Source organism: Corythoichthys intestinalis, chromosome 22 (assembly GCF_030265065.1).
Source record: "Corythoichthys intestinalis isolate RoL2023-P3 chromosome 22, ASM3026506v1, whole genome shotgun sequence".
NCBI classification, from domain to species: domain Eukaryota; kingdom Metazoa; phylum Chordata; class Actinopteri; order Syngnathiformes; family Syngnathidae; genus Corythoichthys; species Corythoichthys intestinalis.
The window spans coordinates 30420207-30436207 of NC_080416.1; the positions used below are offsets into that span (position 1 = coordinate 30420207).

The window sequence follows — 16001 nt, forward strand, 5'->3', positions numbered from 1 at the left end:
CATACTTTTAAGCATTGTGCTTTCTTGTTTATTTGAACTTATTTGAAGGGAACCACGAATAGTAAGACATGTTTTTTATGTTATTATATTAAATGTTATTTTCGCACTATAAGGTGCACCTGATTATAAGCCGCCACCTAACAAATGTGACACGAAAACGGCATTTGTTCATTGATAAGCCGCACTGGACTATAAGCTGCAGCTGTTCTCGCTGTATTATGGGATATTTACACCAAAAGATGTTAACCGGTAAAGCTTTATTTGACAGCGGCATCATACGACTGTCATAAGACCAAATGAACCACAATGAAGCTTTGAACCAATTGGCTGCAAAGCTACATTGCTTCAAGAAGCTTTATTAGGCCATCACTGCTCCTTAGGGAGAGACAGTCAACCTCTACTGCCACCTGCGGTCAACACTGTTGTTGTCCAACATGCTTCCTAGCGTGCATTACATGCGCTACAGAGGTAAATAGCTATCAAAATTCATGTTTTGTGCTAATTATTTCTTCAGTTACTGTTCCAGTTGTTTCATTAATTGCTAGTTATGGTATTTGGTAACACTTTCATTGAGAGTGGCACCATAAGACTGTAATTAGACAATCATAATTATGACATGACACTGTCATGAGCATTAATGAATGCTTATAACAGATGTCATTTGGTCTTATCCGGCAAATTGTCTCACCTTTGAATGGATGCAAAAAGATCCGAGCTGGACATAAATGGAGTTAGTGGCATAATTTGCCGGATGACACTTAATCACATCCGTCATAAGCATTCAGTAATGCCTATGATCGTGTTATGTCATAATTATGAAGGTGTTATGATGCCGCTGTCAAATAAGGTGTTACCTCTTAACCCAAATCATAGACTTTACTATGAAGTCTATGCCCAAATAAATCGATAAATAAGCCACAGTGGACGATAAGCCGCAGGATTCAAAATGAAGGAAAAAAGTAGTGGCTTATAGTCCGAAAATTACAGTAGTTCTTAAAAGATAATTGTTAGTACAAGTTATGATTATTCAATTTAACTGCATCACTGTTTTAGTATGCAACAATGCAAAAATAATTTGCAAACTGCTGTGTTTCACTTTATACCCAAATGATATGTAAAGCACACGACAGCTCTGGATGCTAACTATCCCCATAATAACATTGGAATAAGTTGGCTCTGACAATAGTTTGCCGTGAAGATCTGCAAACATTTTTTCACCTCACTGTCCTGCTCCTTCACTAGAGCAGGAGAGTGCTGTCATTCACAAACTTGACACATGAATGCTACTCGTCTCATCCCGTGTTTCCTGTTAATTTTGCTTTTGCTGCTCGTTTTGTGAAATATCATTGGAATGTCCTACTCATTAATATTCCGGTCGGGTTCAAATTGGAAGGGCAGAAAGGATGACATGTTTATGTAGTCAGAGAGTGATACTGTGTCCGGCAGTGTACCGCCCTGCGACGTCAACAAAATGGCGACCCACTAGTTAAACTAACTTTACTAACTGTATAAAAATGAAAACATCAAAATAACGTTTATCTTTTAAGAGCTAAGTTTTTCTATCCGTGGATTCCTTTAAATGGCCATGTTTGAAGATTTCAGTTATTTTGTAGATAATATTTTTTTCCATCGCTCTTGGTTTTATTGGATTTCTAAAAAGTTCCCGTTTTTTCAGGTCACCCTTCCAATCAATAAGAAATTGAAATGATATGAGAAACATACTTCCCTAACAGAAATGTTACCCTTTGCTCTGCATCTGTTTGCTAGTTCTTAGCAAACAAAGAATGGGTCTTTTTAAGACTTTTCACAAGTGAATAATTAGCCATAGTTTCAGCAAAGCTCTAGAAACTAGAGATAACATTGTCAACGCATAGCAACGACAAATGATTGATGTATCTTAGGTCACTTTCTGCCTATGATTGGTTGTTTTCCTCAGGCCAGTTGGTTTGAAAAACCTTTTTTTCAAAGATTGGTTTTAGAACAGCAGTGAATGATTTTTCAAATAAGAATAAATTTGTCGTGTAGTTCAATCAATGCCTCGATTAATCAATGACTTTTTTTTTTAAAAATTTCCAACCCTTTTTTAAAACCAGGACATTATTTCAAATTTTCAGTGCAGAAAATATACAAAAAGCAACTGATTTTTATTCAATTGCTGGTTACGACTCAGACATTTGGTCAAATTGTTGATCATTGTTGTCAAATAAAAGCAAATGTTCTTTTTTAATTTCTCTAGTATTCATTCATTTTCCGAGACACATATCCTCGCCAGGGTTGCGGGGGTGCTGGATCCTATCCCAGTTATTGGCACCCCTGCAATTCTGTCAGATAATGCTCAATTTATTCCAGAAAATGATTCCAATTACAAATGCTTTGGTAGTAATATCTTCATTTATTTTGCTTGCAATGAAAAAACACATATGAGAATGGAAACAAAACCAAAGAAAAATCATGATCATTTTGCCCAAAACTCCAAAAATGGGCCGGACAAAAGTATTGGCACCCTTTGAAAATTCATGTGATGCTTCTCTAATTTGTGTGATTAACAGCATGTTAGTTACCTGTGGCACATAACAGGTGGTGGCAATAACTAAATCACACTTCCATCCAGTTAAAATGGATTAAAGGTGACTCAACCTTTGTCCTGTGTCCTTGTGTGTAACACATTGAGCATGGAGAAACGAAAGAAGACCAAAGAACTGCCTGAGGACTTGAGAAGCAAAATTGTGAGGAAGCATGGTCAATCTCAAGGCTACAAATCCATCTCCAAACACCTGAATGCCCCTGTGTCTACCGTGCGCATTGTCATCAATAAGTGTAAAGCCCACGGCACTGTGGCTAACCTCCCTAGATGTGGACGGAAAAGGAAAATTGACAAGAGATTTCAACGAAAGATTGTGCGGATGGTGGATAAAGAACCTCGACTAACATCCAAACAAGTTCAAGCTGACCTGCAGTCCGAGGGTACAACAGTGTCAACCAGTACTATCCGTCAGCGTCTGAATGAAAAGGGACTCTATGGTAGGATACCCAGGAAGACCCCGTTTCTGACCCAGAGACATAAAAAAGCTAGGTTGGAGTTTGCCAAAATTTACTGTACCTGTGAAAGCCTAAAACGTTGAGGAAGAATGTTCTCTGGTCAGATGAGACAAAAGTAGAGCTTTTTGGGAAAAGACATCAACATAGAGGAAAAAAAAGGAGGCCTTCAAAGAAAAGAACACGGTCCCCACTGTCAAACATGGCGGAAGTTCCCTGATGTTTTGGGGTTGCTTTGCTACCTCTGGCACTGGACTGCTTGACTGTGTGAATGGCATTATGAAGTCTGAAGACTACCATCAAATTTTGCAACATAATTTAGGGCCCAGTGTGAGAAAGCTTGGTCTCCCTCAGAGGTCATGGTTATTCCAGCAGGACAATGACCCAAAACACACTTCAAGAAGCACTAGAAAATGGTTTGAGAGAAAGCACTGGAGACTTCTTAAGTGGCCAGCAATGAGTCCAGACCTGAATCCCATACAACACATGTGGGGAGATCAGAAAATGGCAGTTTAGAGAAGGTACCCTTCAAATCTCAGAGACCTGGAGCAGTTGGCCAAAGAAGAATGGTCTAAAATTCCAGCAAGGCAATGGAAGAACCTCATGATGGATACCAGAAGCAGTTGTTCGCAGTTATTTTGTCTAAAGGTTGTGCTACCAAGTATTAGGCTGAGGGTGCCAATACTTTTGTCATTCTAATTTTTTTTTTTTTTTTAATTGCAAGCAAAATTTATTTCTAATTGCAAGCAAAATAAATGAAGATATTACTACCAAAGCATTTGTAATTGCAATCATTTTCTGGGAGAAATTAAGCATTATCTGACAGAATTGCAGGGCTGCCAATACTTTTGGCCAGCAGTGTATTTATTTATTTTTTTAATATACCATATTTTTCGGAGTCGCACAAGCCCAAAAATCTGCAATGAAGAGGGAAAAAAACATATAAATCGCACCGTCTCATTTTGGGGGGAAATTTACTTGATAAAATCCAACACATAGAACAGATATGTCATCTTTAAATGCAATTTAAAATAAAAATACAATAGAGAACAACATGCTGAATAAGTGTACAGTATGATAATGTAACATGATGCATGAACAACGAAATGCGAACGTGGCCGGTACGTTAATGTTGTCAAGTTCAAATACGAATCCTTAGGTAGACATTTATAATATTACCCAAAGGAGAGAAGGCACTCAATTTAGTTGAAAAGCTTGCAAGGAGAAGGAAGAAAGCTATATAATGGACTACAAAATACAGCTTCCGCAATCGTTCTAACTAGCACCTCCTTTACCTCGCTTTTTATTTGGGATGGCCCTAGTGACAGATGAGTGTCTTGGCCTAAAAGGGAAAAAGGGGACGCAAGCTGGCGACACCCCTTGTCTTTGTTTGGCTATGTGTGTACATGTAGGTGGAATTGTATACGCTAGCACATTTCAGCAAAGGAAAGCGGCCTCTTCTGCCCTTGACCAGGCAAGACAAAACATCCTTTCTTTGTGAACAATAATAATAAGCAAAAGCATTTCTTCATTGCGGGCAGTGTTGTTAATCTTACTTTTAAAAAGTAATTCATTACAGTTACAAATTACTTCTCCCAAAAAGTAATTGCGTTAGTAACTCAGTTACCTGAATGTAAGAGTAATTAGTTACTTGGTAAAGTAACCGGTGGTAATTTTCATGTTTTTTTTTTTTTTTCTCACAAAAAAAAAACAACAAAAAAACAGGTCACACATTGTGAAGTTTAAAGTTTTTTTTGGGACAATTGACCTTTGCCCGATTCTTTACCCTAAACTTAACTAAACACAGGGGTGTTACGGATATTGCGATAGTAGTAGATAGTAACCTTTGCTATGTGTGGAAGTTATTTACAATGTTGTGAATCAACCGTTAAAGTTGCTAAAACTACTCGCGTTATTGCATTAGTTCCCTTCTGTCTTCTAAGTTTTAAAAGTATTTCATCATTCAAAAATAGATTTAAGTTAAGATTTTGCCGATTTTGGAGCATTTTAGATAAAAAGTTACTTAGGTTCGCTAGGAAGGTTCTCTACAACAGAGCCTTCCTGAACCTTCCTGAGAAGTCTACTGCTTTAAGATGGCGGCTGTTTACTAACACATCTAGTTCTTTATTATACATGTTGCTAATGCAGCCGTGTCTGTCATTTGCCTCTAGTTCTGTATATATGTGATATCTACCGAAGCATCATTTGGGCGTAGTTTGTAGGCTATCGGCTACAGTCAGGTATTATTGGAGCCACCTAGCATAGTAGCATCGCGTTTGCAACGGCGTCACCCTACCTTGCCGTCTCCCCACTCCTGCTCTGCTCTCTAGTCTCTGTGAGTCCGTCTTTCTCAGACTTTTCTCGCGTCAGTCAACCAACATAGTAACGCACGCCTTTCCCGCCTCAGTAACGGTAACGGCGTTGCCAAGATGAGAAAACTAATTAATTAGATTACTCACTACTGAAGAAAATAACGCCGTTAGTAACGCCGTTATATTCTAACGCCGTTATTAACAACACTGATTGCGGGCAGCAATAAGCAAAAGCATTTCTTCATTGTGAGCAGCAATTGATTAGAGCGAATATATAATAACAACTTAATAATCATCTAATCAAATACATTTCATGAAGCAATAGCATTTGACAAATAAAAAAATGCAACAATACGATTTCTTAAATGTCCCAGACAATTTTAGTTTCTCAATGTCTGCGGCTTGTACTGAAATTGACCTGTGCAACCTAGGCCGGTGTTCTGCCAAAATATCCTACATTGGCGAAACCTCCTACATTAGTCGAATTTGACACCTAAAGTACTACCGTGCGCTCTAAACTTGTTTTGTTTAGATGCATACAGGAATAACGTACTAAAAAAATGCCTGCAGAAAATACTTAAATGTAGTTAAATCAAATAAGGACGGTTTAAATACGCTATGTGACTAATGTGGTCAACAGCTTCAAAGCTAACACAAAAAAACACAATGGTTAAAAGTATGAGAGAGTAATACATGCAAAAAGTATCTTTGAGGCAGTGAAAAGGTTCTAAATAACTAAATAAAAACAAAAATAGTGATACTCGCCGCTTCTAACCGATGTGCGCATGCGTGTGGATGCATGCGCAAGCGCTCTGAGCATTGTGTAGGACGTTTCGCCGCGTAGTAAGGAATGGCCGAACACCGGTTTAAACTGGTCAGAATGAGAAGGCAGTTCTACCACGAGCTAAACATGTCTATAGTGTACTGCAATCAATCATGGAACATTTTATTATAGCAATCAATGGTTTACTGTTAGTCTTCATTGGTAAAGGCAACTATTTAATAACCATTTAATAATTATCTTATCATACTTTAATATAGCTATTAAGAGTTATTCAGATAACTATAGCATAAAGAACATGCTAACAAGTTTGCCAAACCATCAGTGCCACTCCAAAACACCAAAATAACATGTGAAATGATTCAGTAATGTGTTAATAATTTCACACATAAGTCTCTCCAGAGTATAAGTCGCACCCCCAGCCAAACTATGAAAAAAACTTTGACTTATAGTCAGGGGTTAAGGTGGGCCAGAACGGTCAGGAATGCAGTATAAGATTCAGGGCCGGAATGCTCTTCCGGTACACGGTGCTTTGATTCCAAAAATATGACTGCAACTGTCAAAACGCGATGTAAAAAAAAAATAATAATAATAATGCTAAACTGCCACACATACATTTAATCTCCAAGAATACAACAATTTACCAACATCAGATTTACATACACAAATGTTAACAACAAGCATAATAAAGTGCTTGTGTTGCGTAATCTGTTTCCACCGATATTTTTTATTTATTTTATTCCACGGACGGCATGGAGGTTTCCCCAGCTGCTGCAGTTACCTGAGTCTAAGGATGATGAGTCACATCAATGTGCGAATGCAAGCAGCAAAGCAAAACGCCTGGACTCATTTATCCGTTCAATTGGCTGCATGTTTTCTGGAACAGCAAAAAAAAAAAAAAAAAAATTTAAAAGTCAATGTTTGCGCGATCTTCAAGATATACTAGTATTCCGTTTCACTCTGCATAATATAAGTCATTTGTACTTATTTTTCTGAATGTATGTTGCTTATATCGTTATTATTAGAAGAAAAAGAAAAGAAAAAGTAAATGTTTACATGAACTTCAATATTAATATACATCCTGTTCTTAAGTAGATAAAATTGAGATTTGGCAAAGTATGTGAGGAAATGAGGGAAAATAAAAATTAGGAGATGGAAGTTGGGGTTATTGCTGTTTTTGTTCACTTTTATTTTGCGAATCATTGGAAAAATACAATTTTAAATGGAAATCTGTTTTTGTATGTGTTATAGAAATAACTGTGTCAAAACAGTTTTCTTTGCATTTCAGTAGTTTTACGAGGTTTAACCCCCCCCCCCAAATGAAAATAAATAAATACATAAATTTCTGGCTCAATGGCGACCTTCACGTCGGAGAGTTCCGGCAAGAAATTCTAGCCACTTTCACCCCTGCTTATAGTCCAAAAAATACGGTAGTTTGTGTTTTAAGAATAAGAATTTATTAAATTTAAATGAGTGATTTATTTGGATGAATCATCACTACATTAGTGGTTGAATTGGTGAAAATTGACAATAATATCGCATATCAGCAATATGTTATAAGACAATATATCGCCTACTAAAATTTGTTGTTCCATTGATTATACACATTTCACTAATGCACTGCTGTAAGGTCATGCTGACATTTTCAACACTTTTGCTGCCATTGACCATGAATACATTCCCAGCAGAAGAATGAAAAGAGCCGCATGATCGGACGTCCATCGTCATCAATGACACTGAAACTGAAAAGAGTTTCATTACAGTCGTCAAATGTCATTGATTTCGATTTATGTGCACGGTCCAAACATGACAGAACAGGTGAATTAGGTGGGCTGGGGGGCAGCTGTTCTCCTTGTGTCTCTTTTCACCATTTGGCCTTCACGACCTCATTCAACGTGTCCCATCAAATTCCTCAATAGTCCCACCTCCTTCTTTTTTCACTCTTTTTCTGCTCAAGGCTAAACTCTGACTCATTCCAGTGATTCATCACCCCCCACCCTGCAACTCATCTGTGTTGCCATGGTGACCATAGACATCATTTTCCGTTTGGGGTTGAGTTTTTTTTTTCTTTTTTAATGCTTTGATGTATTACTGTGTAGGCCTATAGCTGTGGTCTCCTGTCTCTTTCATGCCACAGACAAGTTCCTCAGAAATACATATGATTAGATAGACTCTCTTTTTACCAAGCGGTTACCATCAAAGGGTAATCTTTTGACTTTCCAAAACTCTAAAGGCTTGTTTTTTTAATGCCATGCTAGGGCTCCGTGTGCTGAAACAGTTTTGATGGCTTTATTGCTTCGTTCGCGAGGCTGTCTCAGCATATTAAGCAGAGCTGGTGACTGGCAATAAACCTTAAGTAGGACTGATGATATTGCCTCTTAACTACAGCTTTAGGCTTTTTCTGTCTCGTTATATTGCCTCTTCCAACTTTTCAAAGAAGCTCACAGAGTATGTTTTTTACCCAGTTTGACTTATGACGTTTCCTGCATCATTGATTCGACTGATTCTTCAGATAAGGGCTGCAGCTATCAATGAAAACTATACCAAAAAAAGGCAAAATATACCTCTAAACGAAGTTATGAGCGCATAAACAATCATATTAGCTCCTACAAAAACTGACATCCTTATGTTGGCATTAACAGGGAGCAGCTGGATCCACCCATGTTAGATGAGTTATGTCATATTTACTGTAGCCACTAGAGGGCAGTGTATCCATCCAAAATGATAAAACAAAATGCAAACACTTTCAAAACAAATCATGACAACGCCACTCTAATTAAACGAATCCTCAAAGCAGCAAAATTTGATTCGAAGCTTTTTTTATAATGGAATTACTGTATTGGCCCGGATATACAGTGGGGTAAATAAGTATTTAGTCAACCACTAATTGTGCAAGTTCTCCCATTTGAAAATATGAGACAGGCCTGTAATTGTCAACATGGGTAAACCTCAACCATGAGAGACAGAATGTGGAAAAAAAAACAGAAAATCACATTGTTTGATTTTTAAAGAATTTATTTGCAAATCATGGTGGAAAATAAGTATTTGGTCAATACCAAAAGTTCATCTCAATACTTTGTTATGTACCCTTTGTTGGCAATAACGGAGGCCAAACGTTTTCTGTAACTTTTCACAAGCTTTTCACACACTGTTGCTGGTATTTTGGCCCATTCCTCCATGCAGATCTCCTCTAGAGCAGTGATCTTTTGGGGCTGTCGTTGGGCAACACCGACTTTCAACTCCCTCCATAGATTTTCTATGGGGTTGAGATCTGGAGACTGGTTAGGCCACTCCAGGACCTTGAAATGCTTCTTACGAAGTCACTCCTTTGTTGCCCTGGCTGTTTGTTTGGGATCATTGACATGCTGAAAGACCCAGCCACGTCTCATCTTCAATGCCCTTGCTGATGAAAGGATTTTTTCACTCAAAATCTCTCGATACATGGGCGCAGATGGGCCTGGGCGTGTACTTTCTTCAGCAGGGGGACACGTCTGGCAGTGCAGGATTTGAGTCCCTGGCGGCGCATTGTGTTACTGAATAGTAGCCTTTGTTACTGTGGTCCCAGCTCTCTGTAGGTCATTTACTTGGTCCCCCCGTGTGGTTCTGGGATTTTTGCTCACCGTTCTTGTTATCATTTTGACGCCATGGGGTGAGATCTTGCAGGGAGGCCCAAATCGAGGGAGATTATCAGTGGTTTTGTATGTCTTCCATTTTCTAATAATTACTCCCACAGTTGATTTCTTTCCACCAAGCGTTTTACCTATTGCAGATTCAGTCTTCCCAGCCTGGTGCAGGTCTACAATTTTGTCTCTGGTGTCCTTCGACGGCTCTTTGGTCTTGGCCATCGTGGAGTTTGGAGTGTGACTGACTGAAGTTGTGGACAGGTGTCTTTTTTACTGATAATGAGTTAAGACAGGTGCCGTTAATACAGGTAACGAGTGGAGCCTTGTTAGACCTCGTTAGAAGAAGTTAGACCTCTTTGACATCCAGAAATCTTGCTTGTTTGTAGGTGACCAAATACTTATTTTCCACTCTAATTTGGAAATGGATTATTTAAAAATCAAACAATATGATTTTCTGTTTTTTTCACATTCTGTCTCTCATGGTTAAGGTTTACCCATGTTAACAATTACAGGCCTCTCTAATCTTTTCAAGTAGGAGAACTTGCACAATTAGTGGTTGACTAAATACTTATTTGCCCCATGTAAGACGGCCCTGATTATAAGACGACCCCCTCTTTTTCCAAGACTCAAGTTTGAAAAAAGACTTTTTGAACACCAAATTATTTTTTATACAGAAAATAATTACAGTACATCCGAAACAAATGGTTATAACAATATATTTGAGGCAAAAAGCATGTTATTTTACCTCATTCAAATCTTAATATCTGAACATTTACAGTGCCCTCCATAATTATTGGCACCCCTGGTTAAGATGTATTTTGTAGCTTCTAATATATTTTTTTAAATTCAAATAATATGGGACCTTAATTGAAAAAAAAAGAGAAAAATCCAACCTTCAATACAAGTGCATTTATTCAGTGGGGGAAAAAAATCCCACATAATTAAATAATTATTTGACATCAAATAATGTGTGTCACAATTATTAGCACCCCTGGTGTTAATACTTTGTACAACCCCCTTTTGCAAACAAAACAAGGTCTGGGGACTGAGATAGCCATGGGAGGAGCTTGATTTTGTGTCTGGTGAACCATTTCTGTGTGGATTTGGCCCTATGTTTCGGGTCATTATCTTGCTGAAAGACCCAGTGACAACCCATCTTCAGCTTTCGGGCAGAGGGCAACAGATTTTGATTTAAGATGTCCTGGTATTTCAAAGCATTCATGATGCCATGCACTCTAACAAGGTTCCCAGGGCCTTTGGAAGCGAAACAGCCCCACAGCATCACTGACCCACCCCCATACTTCACAGTGGGTATGAGGTGCTTTTCAGCATGCGCATCTTTCGTGGCACGCCAGACCCACTTAGAGTGTTTAGTTCCAAAAAGCTCAATCTTGGTCTCATCTGACCAAAGCACACGGTCCCAGGCTTCAACTGGGACCGTGTGCTTTGGTCAGATGATACATCATTGGAAAGCTTAAAATGGTATGATGGTTACAAAAAGCTCAATCTTGGTCTCATCTGACCAAAGCACACGGTCCAAGGCTTCAACTGAAGACCCCCTCTTTTTCAGTGTTATTTCAATGCAAAAAACACTGTCTTATAATCGGGCTAATACGGTACTCGAGTTTATCGATTAATCTTTGCAGCACTACTTCAGAAATTCGAAATATAACTTCCTGCATTCTGCAAACATACTGAATGTATTTCTGAGTTGCTAGGTTGGACCGAGACCTTTGGAGCTGCAGCCTTGGGCCAAGGATCAGCCATCGTTCTCTGGAGAACTCGACCGTATCATCCTGTATGTCAACACAATACAGGTAGGTTACATAAAATGTGACATTGTAAAATTTGTATGTCAAATTTTAATCACATCTTCGTTTTCACATTACAAACAAAAGTAACGTGTATCGCAATTGACAATTTGAAAAGTAAAAAGTACAGATACGTGCTGTAAAATGTAGTGAAGTAAAAAGTACCACTTCAGTAGTACAGTACATACACACAAAAATGTACTTAAGTACAGTAACGAAGTACTTTTACGAAAAAAAAAAATAAAGGCCGTCGCTTCCTTCCCCTCGTATGCTGTGATTGGTCTATTGAAATTGGACCAAAATGGAAATCAAATTGAAATCATGGAAGACCAGACTGACTTGCTATGTATCTTTTACTTAGCCAAAATACATGCTGAGGTAAAAATGTACCAAATGAACTATCTACAGTCCCTGACAAAAGTCTTGTCGCTTATCCATTTTGTAGAAACAATCGCTAATAACCTGACTTTTAATTGTTCAATTGGTTTCAGAAATGGCTCTTATGAAAGCTAAGACCCTCCCAAATGATGTCGAATGTAAAAAAAATATATTTGTTTTACTGAAAAAAGATTTATCATTTAATGAAGACATAAAGGTCAAATTTTGGCAAGACAATAGTTTTGTCGCCTACAGAAAGTAGTGTGAAAATTGAACAAAAAATGTACTTCAAATACAAAAATATGTTACATAACATAAACGAATTAAGTAGTGGTTCTGTGAGATCCAAATTTAATATTTTGTATGACTTCCATGGGCTTCGGCAAGGATTCATACAATTTATTGATGAAGTCATCTGGAACATCAAAGAAAGCAGTCTTGCATGCCTCCCAGAGTTCATCAACATTATTGGGTTTCGTCTTCCATGCTTCCTCTTTCATCCTACCCCAGACATGCTAAATGATGTTCAAGTCTGGTGAATGGGCTGGTCAGTCCTGGAGGATCTTGATCTTCTTTGCCTTGAGGAACTTTGAAGTAAGCGATGGAGCGCCATCCTGCTGCAGAATTTGTCCCTTTTTATGGTTAGGAATGTAAGAGGCAGCTAAGATTTGTTGATATTTCAGACTATTTATGTTGCCTTTCACCCTGCAGATCTCTCGCACACCCCCATACTGGATGTAATGATGTAACCACCAAACTTCACTGTTTTCTGAGTGAATCTCTGATCCATGTGGGCTCCAGTTGGTCTCCTGCAATATTTGCGGCGACTGTGGTGTAATTCAATGAAAGATTCATCGGAAAAATCCACCTTTTGACACTTTTCCAGCGTCCATCATTTTGACAGGCTTTGGGCCTTGGCAAATGCCACACGGTTTTTTAATTGTCTGCACCCTGAGAGATAAATACCGTATTTTTTGGACTATAAGTCGCAGTTTTTTTCATAGTTCGGCTGGGGGTGCGACTTATGTGTGAAATTATTAACACATTATGATAGCATTTCACATGTTATTTTGGTGTTTTGGAGTGACACTGATGGTTTGGTAAACTTGTTAGCATGTTCTTAATGCTATAGTTATCTGAATAACTCTTAATAGCTATGTTACGTTAGCATACTTGCCACGTTTGCATGTCGTTTTTCATGCATCATGTATTATTATCGTACTGTACACTTATTCAGCATGTTGTTCTCTATGATATTTTTATTTTAAAATGCCTTTTAAGATGACATCTGTTCTATATGTTGGATGTTATCAAGTAAATTTCCCCCAAAAATGCGACTTACAGTATACTCAGGTGTGACTTATATGTTTTTTTCCTCTTCGTTGGGCATTTTATGGCTGGTGCGACTTATACTCAGGTGTGACTTATAGTCCGAAAAACACGGTAGTCAGAAATATCAACAAATCTTAGCTGCCTCTTACATTCCTAACCATAAAAAGGGACATCATTACCAATATCATGGTCTGGGGTTACATGCAGTATGGGGGTGTGCGAGAGATCTGCAGGGTGAAAGGCAACATAAATAGTCTGAAATATCAACAAATCTTAGCTACCTCATACATTCCTAACCATAAAAAGGGACAAATTCTGCAGCAGGATGGCGCTCCATCGCATACTTCAATCTCTACTTCAAAGTTCCTCAAAGCAAAGAAGATCAAGATCCTCCAGGACTGACCAGCCCATTCACCAGACATGAACATCATTGAGCATGTCTGGGGTAGGATGAAAGAGGAAGCATGGAAGACGAAACCCAATAATGTTGATGAACTCTGGGAGGCATGCAAGACTGCTTTCTTTGATGTTCCTGATGAATTCATCAATAAATTGTATGAATCCTTGCCAAAGCCCATGGAAGTCATACAAAATATTGAATTTAGATCTCACAGCACCACTACTTAATTCGCTTATGATATGTAACATATTTTTGTATTTGAAGTACATTTTTTGTTCAATTTTCACACTACTTTCTGTAGGCGACAAAACTATTGTCTTGCCAAAATTTGACCTTTATGTTTTCATTAAATGAGAAATCTTTTTTCAGTGAAACAAATATATTTTTGTACATTCGACATCATTTGGGAGGGTCTTAGCTTTCATATGAGCAATTTCTGATACCAATTGAATAATCAAAAGTCAGGTTATTAGCAATTGTTTCTACAAAATGCATAAGCGACAAGACTTTTGTCAGGGACTGTACAATGTTCATGACAGGACGCAGTGAATTTGCAAACCTGTCAAACACAATATTGGGTGGTCGGCCTTTTTGGTTAAATGGGGTAGTTTGTTCTTCGTTAGGCTACAGGGTAATTCTTCATGTCAAAAATCTGTTAGTGGTGAGTGCAATACACTGTAAATCATATGTTAACACATAGCCAACATGTGTTCCAATGGTAAGCAATTATAGTGCGCACCATGCTTTTCTTTTGTCACCTCAAGTTGAACTGCTCAAGGGTCGTCTGTGCGGGTCAAGTCAAAGTGACTCATCCTCCCGCCGAGTCTCCAAGTTGGTTGCTGTGTGCAGAGGAGTGGCTGCTTCCACTTGCAGACACCATGTGTGTTGCCTACTCCTTCAGGTGTGTGTCGTGTGGATGACTGAGAAATGGTCATAACTGTTCGTTTTTGTGTGCGAGAGAAAGCAAGTGTGTGAGATTCTGTGTATTGTGATAGACGAGGCATGTTTGTGTGTTTTTATGAATGTGAAAGAGAATGAGTTGTAAGCCTGCAACAATTAATTGATTAAATTGATTAAAATCCGATTAATAAATTAGTTGCCATTGAATTTGATCATCGATTTCTGCCGGCAGCTATAAGAACTCCCATTTGGGTCCTTGTTTGTTTGGAATGTGAGGCTGTTCGCACGCGACTGTGATTAGAGCAAGAGAGGGCGAGAGAGAGTTCACTGCTACACTTATGTTGGGTCGCTGCAAGTGTGGAGAGTTAGATTGTCTTTTGTGTTGTTAGATGCAGTGTTCCCCCTTTAGTGAGTAAATAAAATCATTTGTATTGTTTGTATTCTTTGTTGATGAGTTGTGACTAAGCCACTTAGCGATTATGCTAATCAGTGTCTTAAGGGTCCGTTTGTATTGTGTTTTGGAGAAGCATATGAGCACTTCAGTTATTGTTAGATAGTAAAGTTGTCTCATTTCTTTTTATGAATTTTTTTTGTGTGTGTGTAAAGAAACCACACACATAAACCCAGCTTAAAGAGCATACGACAGGAGAAAAAAAAGTCTTACATCGCTTTATTATGTGAATTAGAATCATATTTTGAGACGATTCGATTATATACAACAATTTAGCAAAGCGCAGATGACGAGAAATTAGTCTTTTAATCTGCCGGTTAGCCACGCCTACCATTATAGGTCTCAAGCGTCACTAACAGGTGGATGACGTCAGCGGGAGACTGGGCTCATCGGTTTTACTATACAGCCCATTGAGGGGGAATTATTCAGAACGAGGAAAACGCGACGAAGAGATCTGCAAAATGTCATTGCTTCTGTCTCTTCAATATTTTTACAGGATATTCTTTTTATCCAAGTATTTTCCCCAGCTGCTAAATAAATGGCATGGTCATGACAAATAACAGTCTTGTGCTAAATGGAATATGAAATAATAAAAATCCATTTATTCAGGACGACATGGCAAAATTACTCCATAATGGTCAAAACTGTCGACTTCACCTTTACTGTCGCACCTCCCGAACTATATTTTATGACACCTAAATCGGACATATGTCATTTCCCTTCCCCGGTTTCGGAGAATGTAAACAAACCAAGAGGCGTGACAGCTAGCCGACATGCTAACCCGAACCGAGTGATGTTTCAAAGTCTTCGAAGCGGAAGAGCACACATAACTAGCCCGGATTATTTGACATGACAACTGGGTTGTCGATTGTCTTCGCGGATCGGCAAACCGCCCGGCGGAGAGCAATTTACAGCTCGTTCCCCGGAGGAGGGCGGCTGCAGTTGTTGTGCAGCTAACGTGCAGCTAATGTGCATGA

General features: G+C 38.5%; 1 protein-coding gene across 1 annotated transcript in view; it reads left to right on the plus strand.

Annotated features, from left to right (window-relative positions):
• Window positions 1-16001, plus strand: part of LOC130910986 (probable methyltransferase-like protein 24) — a 44888-nt gene that overhangs the window by 16322 nt on the left and 12565 nt on the right. Inside the window, exons 2-3 of the mRNA XM_057828677.1 lie at window positions 11471-11569; window positions 14438-14574. Coding sequence (XP_057684660.1) covers window positions 11471-11569; window positions 14438-14574 — 236 coding nt within the window. The remainder of the gene's footprint in view (window positions 1-11470; window positions 11570-14437; window positions 14575-16001) is intronic.